Source organism: Nicotiana tabacum, chromosome 3, assembly GCF_000715075.1.
Source record: "Nicotiana tabacum cultivar K326 chromosome 3, ASM71507v2, whole genome shotgun sequence".
Taxonomy (NCBI): domain Eukaryota; kingdom Viridiplantae; phylum Streptophyta; class Magnoliopsida; order Solanales; family Solanaceae; genus Nicotiana; species Nicotiana tabacum.
In genome coordinates this window covers 104,274,189-104,283,846 of record NC_134082.1, presented here as the reverse complement: position 1 = coordinate 104,283,846, position 9,658 = coordinate 104,274,189, and the positions used below count along the sequence as shown (strand labels likewise).

General features: G+C 32.7%; 1 protein-coding gene across 1 annotated transcript; it reads left to right on the top strand.

Moving 5' to 3' along the window:
* The first annotated feature begins 5,957 nt into the window (after positions 1-5,957).
* On the top strand, positions 5,958-9,135 carry LOC107813344 (uncharacterized). Its single transcript, XM_075245164.1, has 8 exons — positions 5,958-6,285; positions 6,736-6,940; positions 7,119-7,147; positions 7,271-7,349; positions 7,450-7,670; positions 7,879-8,489; positions 8,692-8,741; positions 8,838-9,135. Exons 1-8 carry the CDS (start codon positions 5,958-5,960, stop codon positions 9,133-9,135), a joined length of 1,821 nt encoding a protein of 606 aa, XP_075101265.1.
* Positions 9,136-9,658: the final 523 nt, after the last annotated feature.

Below are 9,658 nucleotides of genomic sequence, written 5' to 3'. Positions count from 1 at the left end.
ATCCTTTGGAAAAGAACCGTGGCCATAAGAAAAACCAAAAGGGATTATTTCTGCCTAATAATTTTTTTACTTTTTATTTGTTTTTCAACATGCATAAAATAATACAACTAAAATAGCGTAGGAAATAACCCAATCAGTATCTTCATCCCACACTTAAAATTGTGCATTGTCCCCAATGTACACCTATAAATATAAGAGGGTAAAAGAAACTCTCTGGTAGATCAAAGGTCGAAGCATTAACAACTCATGGGGTACTCAGTCTTATCTCAGACTTAGTTCTTTATGTGGTCACCCCACACTTAGTTCTAATCGTCTCACTTGCTTTTACTTTCTTCCAATGGTTTTGCTTCCCATGCTCCTAGAAAATCAAAAAATTACACTACAAAATAATACAATACAAAAAATTAAAAATAAAAGAAAGAAATAAAGTCGGGTTGCCTCCCAACAAGCGCTTGATTTAATGTTGCGGCTCGACGTGAACCATTTTCTATCTCCGCCTTGAGCTTATGAATTGAACCCCAAGTTTTGCTTTAGGTTTTCGATTATTCTCCAGGGGTGGTGGAACAAATCTAGTTAGCTGAAACAACCACTGTACTATTTTACACATCTTCGCCTTTAGATGAGGTATGTAATCCAGTCTTTCTGATACGAAATATTTCAGAATGTAGGACCTTGTTCCTCATTCCTTGATTCCACAATTGGCTCGGATGATTCTATTTTCATATTATCATCAAAACACAATATAGAAAAATACTTGGAGTGAGGACCAATGTGCTCAAATACATAAACTACAGGACTTTCAACATCCTCAATATCATTGACACTAGAATCAGCAAAATTTGTATCCTTACTATCTTTGGCTGACTCTAATCATGTCTTCAACATCGGCATCCTCAAATTCTAGTTGGCTAGGTTGTTGGTATTCTACTCTAACCTCCTCCATCAGAGTGTCAACTGCTGATTCTAATTCATATTGTTTTCAACTACTATCCACTGTATTGACTTGTTGAACATTCAAAGCTTCTACCATTTGGCCCACTTGAGCCTTTAAGTTGTGAATAGTTGCCTCTTGCCTTTGTATCCGTAATTGTGTGTCATTATTTTATTCCACAAGGCACCTTAGCATATCTTTGTTCTTCTTTAGGGCAGCATCCCCAGGTTCTTTATTCCTATTTACTTCACAAGTAAAAGTAGAACTATCATAATAAGGGATGGGGGAGGATAAGAAATAGAAGTACAACCACAAAAGTGGTCATCTTGACTAACACACATATCACATACATTCCACATATAAGATTGAGTTGGTACACATAACTCACTCTCGAAGTAAAGATTTTGCCATGTTTGGTTGTCTTCACAATATGCATAAAGAGGATCAAAAGTAGAATTATCAACATCAAAACTCTCATAATTCCAAGATGACCTGTCTCTCAAATTAAAAATAAAACAAAATAAAAGTTCAAACTTGACACCAAGCAATATTTATAGCTACAGCTACACCATTAGTTCCCCGACAACGGTGCCAAAATTTAATCACGCCTAACTCTAGTCCTAAAAAGGATAAGTGGTCTTTGCAAATATAATCCGATCTAAGAGTCCGGAGTCGAATCCCACAGAGAACTAAGGTTTCGCTACAATTGGTTTATTATCACCAAGAATACAAGCTCGAACAATTCCTAAGTTATAAACATTAAGATTCTTATGTCTAGCTAATTAATTAACAAATTAAAGTAGTAAACTAACAACGTAAGATACTAAGGGTTGGAGACTAAATTAATGAGGCCTAGAGCTATGATTCCCAAATGTCGGAATCATTCCCGCTACGTCTCCTGTAATATCGCCTAAGTATTCTCTCCTGATCATGAGCATTCGACTTATCGTAATTCTCTCTCGAGCAACTACAATAATGTACTAGTCATATTCTCTCGAATTACGCTAGCTTGCACTTTTTCATCGCTCACAATGATCACATCAAAGTTTCGTTATCTCTAATCCAGCTTTTAAACCTGTCGTATTGATTTCTCACATAGGTTAGGAGTGACGTTGTTCAATAACCACATAAATATGTATCCTTTCTCCAGCAATACTTAATAAATAAGCAGAGTCAATCGATGGCCATTCAATCAACTGAAATAAGAACGCAGTTAAACAAATAGAGAAAATCAAAAGCTAAATTTTATTAAAAAGTAACAAGTATTCATCCTCCAAAAGGTTCAATGAAACTCTAGATGATAAATTAGCTATTTATAAAAGTATGTGAAAACACAATACAAAAAGTCATAACCAACAATGAAAAATAGGAAGAAGAAAGGAAAAACTCGTGGTTGAATCTTTCTCCTTGCTCCTAACATGTTCTCGCCTCTTTGGGTATTGTGTTACCCTAAAGTAGTGTCTCCCCCTTCAAAAGGACATTTTATGATGTATTTATATCAATTATGATTGATGTAGGGCATCATTGATCTCTCCTAATTCGGAAAGGACACGATGGGTCGCGTGCTATAATTGGTGCAACGCGCGACTTCTAGCACGCCCCCGGCTATTTTTTTCTTCTTCTTTGTTTTTTCGCGTGCCAGGTCCAGTGCCAATCTTCATACTTGGCTATTTTTTTTGTTCATCTCCTAGGTCATTTCGCGCCTACCTTCATGCAATGCACCAATTGTGGCACGCTCCCAGCTCTTGCGTCTCTACTCTTTTTGCATCAAATCATTCAATTCTTGCCAATTTCTATCCAAATTCATTCCTACACACAATAAACGTGTAATGACCATATTATATGTTTATAAACATGTAATCTTCCGCAACTCACATAAGAAATAATATGCAAACATACTCAAAAATATATATTTTTTATCATTTATCAAATACTCTAACCTCAGCAAATTGGAGTAGAAAGGAGTTAGTCCAGGGATGGATTAATTAGGTCAGTCAACAACGTGTTTCAAGGGTTTAACCTATAGGCATACTAAAATAATTCTAGAGATAGTCCATATACAAACACACATTACACGCATAGCTAAGAGCACTAAAAAGTCTGTTGCTTTGAAGTTATTTGAATAAGAACTCGCTCATTGTAATTGAATTATAACTATACATAACTTCTGAACAAGGCTAACTTTACCAATCTGGCAAGACAACTAGACAAGTATGTTCCTAAACTATTTTTGAACAAATTCCTTAAACAAGACAAAAATTAAATGGCAGCACGAAAGTATCCGATATCCGCAAAATCTCCTGTTGGCCAATAAATAGTTGTTTAAACGATAGCTCTGTTTCAATTGTGATTAACTATTGAATACTACTCTTTTATTTTAAGATTTTCCCTTACCAAGCCTCCCCACACCTAAAAGCTGGAAGTAGAAAGAATATTTTTGAATACTTAGATTTTTTGTTTATATTTGATATTGCATTACTGAACAAAAGGTTGATAAAATAATTAAATTATTTGCAACTTTAATAAAATAAAAATGTGCAGCTAAAAAGTAAAGCATGGGATGAGCAATTTTAATGTTGGCTAAGATCACAAATAGTGATCTCTACTCTTTTTTAAGGGGTTTTGGCATGGTATAACAACATACTCATATAATTGGCAGAAAATAGCCTTAATTATAAATATTGGCATCAAATAGCCAATAAATATATATCACAATAATAATATATATATCATAACTTTTTTTTCTTATTTGTCTATATCAACATGTATATTAAAATTTTATTTTCATTCTTTGTATATAAATAATATTATTCTTTATATATCGATAATATGTGTGTATATATATATATATATATATATATATATAGAGAGAGAGAGAGAGAGAGAGAGAGAGAGTTATTGCTGTCTTTATATCAATGTATATCACAATAAAAATATTGTATTATTTGTATATCACAGTGTATAGCACATCGGACATGTGTATACCAAAATAGATATCATAAGTTTATTTTTCTTCTTTGTGTATATTAAAGATTAGTTTGTTTGTATACCAAAATATTATTTACTCCCACAATTATATTTATTATTTTGATATTTTAGAACTTGCTTAAACATGCTATATCAAAAATTTATTTTCCTTTTTTGATCAATAATTAGTAATTATATTATTTGTATATCATAGTGTATAACATAATAATAATAATGTGTATATCAAAACAAATTATTAAAATTTTATTTTCCTCCTTTGTATAACACATTTCAGATTGAAAACTCAATTTCAAGATGACTCTACATGTGTATCCCCTATTGTAACCCATGTATATCTTTATGTACATCGGTGATATTTCATGTATATTATATGTAACTGTGTATATCCATGAAAATTTATGCTATATATACGATATACAATGGGATATACATGGCGTACATAAAATAATTGTGTTGTATACACGATATACAAAGTGATATACACACACGTCCTTAAAACATTGTGTGTGATATACACTGATGTACACGATATACAGCGTGATAGACACATGTCGTAGTTGGATTTTTAGGTCTGATTTTTTACCTGAAACCAGTCTAAATCACTTCTAATCTTGCTCAAATTTTGTATATAGCCTAGTTTAGGTATTTTCAACCAATTTCAATCACACCCACTCATTCAATCCAACCAAAAAAAGAAGAGAGAAGAAAAACAAAGTTGAAATATATTTTATCTCTCTTAGTTTTTGCTTCTGATTTTCTCTGATGTGAGATTAACCTTACATTTTCATCCCACTGATTTTTTTTTTTGCATAATTTGCAAGAATTTTGCCTAAACTATGAGAGCAAAAGATAAGATATAAAAGAAGAAATACAAGGACAGAAAGGGTGAGGTAAGCCAAAATAAGCGTGTAGTTTTTTTGAGAGAAAATACTTTATGAACCTCCGGTAAAAACCCGTGTGCCCAAGAAAACTCCTCACTCCTTTGACAGAAATAGGGGGAGGAAGCCTTGAAATCACCTCTATCTTGGCTTTGTCAACTTCAATTCCATGCTTTGAGATTTTGTGATCCAACACTATACCCTCTTCAACCATGAAATGACATTTTTCCTAATTGAGTACGAGGTTTGTGTCTTCATACCGGGCCAACACTCTATCCAAATTACCCAAACACTCTTCAAAGGAATAACCAACTACGCTGAAATCATCCATGAAGACCTCCAATATATCTTCCACCATGTCGGTGAAAATAGCCATCATGCATCTTTGGAATGTCGCTGGAGCATTACACAATCCGAACGACATTCGAGAGAAGATGAAGGTTCCATATGGACAAGTAAAGGTGGTCTTCTCTTGGTCCGGATTTGGCTATATAATGCCAATTGTTTGGGGCTATCTTTGTCAAACCTAATATAAGGCTAAAAATTGTCAATTTCTGTTATGTGTTGTTATAGCATGTTATTTTTTCCTTTTGTTTTGATTCCCCTCCAATTACCAATAAGCCATTTTTTGTCGGGATTTTTTCCTTCCTATACCATATATGAAACTTTATTACCAAATATATGTATAGTATCTAAATTACCCGCCTAGTCCATATTTTTCCTACAATTTCTGTACCATTCATTTTTTAGGAATTAATAGGGCAGAATCTTCCCTTAATAACACGCGAAAAATCAGGAAAGAATCTTGGGATTGATTGATTCTACATTAAATTCAAGTTTTGAAACGGAAAGGAGATTTCGCATCTGCGTAATTTACTCTTAAACTACAATTCAAATTTTTTTTTAAAAAAAAAGTACGAACAGCTTCAGCAAACTACGAACAGCTTCAACAAACTGAATTCAAATTGTAGAATTCAAATTTTCGAGATTCAACAACTCAACATTGCTATATTTTGTTCTTCGTCGTTTTCAGAAATCAAATTGGCGATCATATATCTATTCTTCATCTTTTTTTCTCTCAATCTAGAAATCCAAAAAAAACGAAAAAATTTAGAATAATACATTAGCAACAACACACAATCATGTCCAAAATCGCAATCATGCTACAGTTGAATGGGAATTGGGATAACTATGACAGATTTAGAGATTTTGAAGTTGATGCCATTGTGGTAGATGAGAATGCAAGCTACAGTATTCTGATTTCTACAATTGCAGAACAACTATCGATTGATACTTCAGAAAAAATTGTAGAAATCAAATACATGGTGAACGACAATTGTCCCCCAATGGAGATTAGGAATGATATGGGGGTTCGTGTGTATATGGAGACCAAAAAGGAGAATAAAAACTTAGGTTCATATCCGTTATGTATAAGTGTACGAGATTTCAATATGGAATTGGCAATCACCAACGATAACACAAGTGCAGGTTTGTATAGTTCGAAATTGCATAGAATTATGGTTTTACGGTATTATCTACAAAATTACTACATTTACCTACAATTAAACTACAAATCAGTTTAATGAAAGAATAAAGCAATGTTGTTTTCAAAATTATCTACAAAGTTACTACATTTATACGACAAAATAAACTACAATCTATGATTAGAAAATGTTGATTTCAAAATGTTGTCTTCAAATAAAACTACAATCTATGTTTAGAACAAAATCTAGTCAAATATAAAAGAAATCGGTTTAATTATGTACGAAGCAGTATTGTTTTCACAAATTTCTACAAATTGTAATAATTATAGTACAATTTAACTACAATGTCTGACATCCTAAAATGGATGACTATAAAATTTTCACTATATCTACAAATTATCTACAAAGATTCTACAAAACTATAATGACACTGTTTATCTTTATTTTAATGCAGGTTCGTTTGGATCCCTAAAGTTACTTGATATGCTATACTCTCCAGCTATAGAGGAATATCAAAGTGAAATAATAACAGAATCTACGCAAACTGCTATTGAAGAAGGACAAGTGTATCAGGACAAGCAAACTGTAGCTGCTGCAATGAAGCACTTTTCTGTGATGCACAAGTTCCAGTTCAGAGTTAAAAGATCTAGTCATAGAAGGTATGGAGATATTTGTGGAGAAAAGATCATTAAAATCAGTGTTTTACTCAAGATATGTGTTTTTTAAACATTGTAGATAAATTGTAGTCAAATTGTAGTTTATGTTACTTTATGTTAAAACAATCCTTTTGTTGCATCTATATGTATAATCTGTATTAAATATTGTATTTTTTTGTAGCTACTGGCTTGTATGCGTTGGTGAAAACTGTAAATAGCACTTCAAGGCAACGTCAATTAATGATTCCGCAATGTTCAAGATAAGGAGTTTCAACCGACAACACACATGCTCCTTAATGGACGAAACATTCATACAACGCAAATGTACTGCAGCTGTAGTTGGTAGCATGGTCATTCCAAAGTATTGTGATCCTAAGACTGTTTACACACCAAAGGACATACAAACTGACATGTTATCCGAACACTGAGTGAACCTAAGCTATATGCAAGTATGGAGAGCAAAGGAAAAGGCTTTACAGTTTTTTGAGAGGGAATCCGGCTTACTTCTACAGCAAATTACCCAAATATTTTTATATTCTTGAGGAGACTTATCCTGGTTCGGTTGTTAAATTGAAGAAGACAGCAGATGAATGCTTCTTATACGCATTTGTTGCTCTTTGTATATCAATAAGTGGTTGGCAACATTGTAGGCCAGTAGTAGCGGTTGATGGGACATTCTTAGAGTCAGCCTATAGGGGGATTATGCTGACAGCAAACACCATGGATGCAGCAGGTAAAAAGTGTAAAAATTTTGTAATTATTTTGTAGGCAGTCTATAAAATGTAGATACATTATAGTAATTTTGTAGTTATTTTGTAGCTATTACATGAAATGTAGATAAATTGTCTATATTATGAAGATATATTGTAGTTGTTATGTATTTATATTTTTATATACATTTTCAAAGCTGCCAATTAATATTTTATGAATTAATAATGTAGGTACAATATTGCCCTTGGCATATGCTGTGGTTGATTCTGAAAACGACGCATCTTGGAAGTGGTTCTTTGAGCAATTCAAGCAGGCATATGGTGAAAGACCTTCAATGTGTGTTGTTTCAGATAGGAATGAGAGTATACTGAAGGTAACATCAATTATCTATCCGGGCATGCCACACTACTCTTGCATGTGGCATATTTGGACAAATATAAGGTCAAAATTCAAGAAAGGTCATCTACAATTACATGAATTGTACTTTGCTACAACACGGTCATACACTCTGGATGAATTTAATGAAAGGATGTCGAAGACTGAAGAGGTAGACCCGCATGTGAAATCTTACCTATATGATATTGGCTATCATAGATGGTCAAGAGTACATGCAACAGTGAATAGAACGTGGACAATGACATCAAATATTGCAGAGTCGTTGAATGCTGTAACAAAAGATGCAAGAGAGCTAGCGATATTTGACTTTTTAGAGTATATGCGGACACTGCTAGAACGTTGGACCAACGAGAAGTTATTGAAGGCGAAGGGTACTTTCACATTTCTTGGGTCCAAATTCAACAAAGAATTAGAGAACAACAGAATATTATCTCAGAAGCTTAGGGTAAGATCTGTTTATTTGGTTCAGAAAAAATAAATTACTTAATATCAGTGTTTTCAGATTGTAGATAAATTGTAGTCAAATTGTAGATAATTGTAGGTTGTAGATAAGGTGTAGAATATTTGTAGATGATTTGTAAATAAGTTGTAGATAATCTATTTTTATGATTGAGATAATATTTTTTCTGTTTGTTCGGTAATTGTAGGTGGGGGCTTCAACATATCATATACATACTGTGTTAGATGGTGTGAAGCGGTACATTATGTGTTAAGAAAACAAGAAATGTAGCTGTGGCCAATTCCAACTTAAAGAACTTCCATGTACGCATGATTTGGCAGCATTAATGCACAGGAATGAAACATATGAAAACTATTGCTCTCCGTATTACACAAGGGAGAGCCTTCTGCGTACGTATGAAATACCAGTAAATCCTCTTCCTGATGAAAGCAAATGGAATGTGTCACAATATATTTTGGATGAGGTAGTAAATCCACCGACGGGAGATAAAAGGCAGCTAGGGAGACCTCAAAAAGAAAGATATAAAACATATGATGAAATAAAGTCAAAGAAGTACAAGGTGTCATGTGGAAATTGTGGAGGTGAAGGGCATAACAAAAGATCTTTCAAGAATGCGCCCAAGAAGAAATGAATATCATGTAGTTAGAATAGTTATTCAAACTAACTGTTAGTGAGTTAAAGTTAGCAGATTTTTTGTGTAATCGTTTAAGTTTTTAAAGATCATTATGAAGTAGACTACAATTTGTTTATATGTGTTTAAGATGCTTTTATGTATTGTGTCGGGCATCTAAATTTTTCTTTGATATAATGTAATTAAATTTTAATATTTATTATCTACAATACAACTGATATTAAAAAAGTAACTTTAATGTAAAGTATTTCCAGATTGTAGGTAAAATATAGGTTAAATGTAGTTAAATTGTAGTCTTGGTAATAATTTATAGATGATTTGTAGATAAATTGTGGATAATATATTTCTATGATTGGAGTATTTATTTCTTCTGTTTGTTGTGTAATTTAACTTCAACTGACAGTTATATACAGATATTACCTAGAACTTGAAGGTATTTCATAAAATTTATGAACATATACAACTACAAAATTATATACAATAACTACATTGAGTGTTTCCAAAATGTAGATATTGTGAAGAT

Excerpts from the sequence above, each read along its gene's own strand:
- LOC107813344 (XM_075245164.1), top strand. The coding sequence starts at position 5,958 with ATGCTACAGTTGAATGGGAATTGGGATAACTATGACAGATTTAGAGAT. Across the intron at positions 7,148-7,270 it reads TGTATGCGTTGGTGAAAACT|CTGTAGTTGGTAGCATGGTC; the intron begins GTAAATAGCACT and ends AATGTACTGCAG. Across the intron at positions 8,742-8,837 it reads GTGTTAGATGGTGTGAAGCG|GAATGAAACATATGAAAACT; the intron begins GTACATTATGTG and ends ATTAATGCACAG.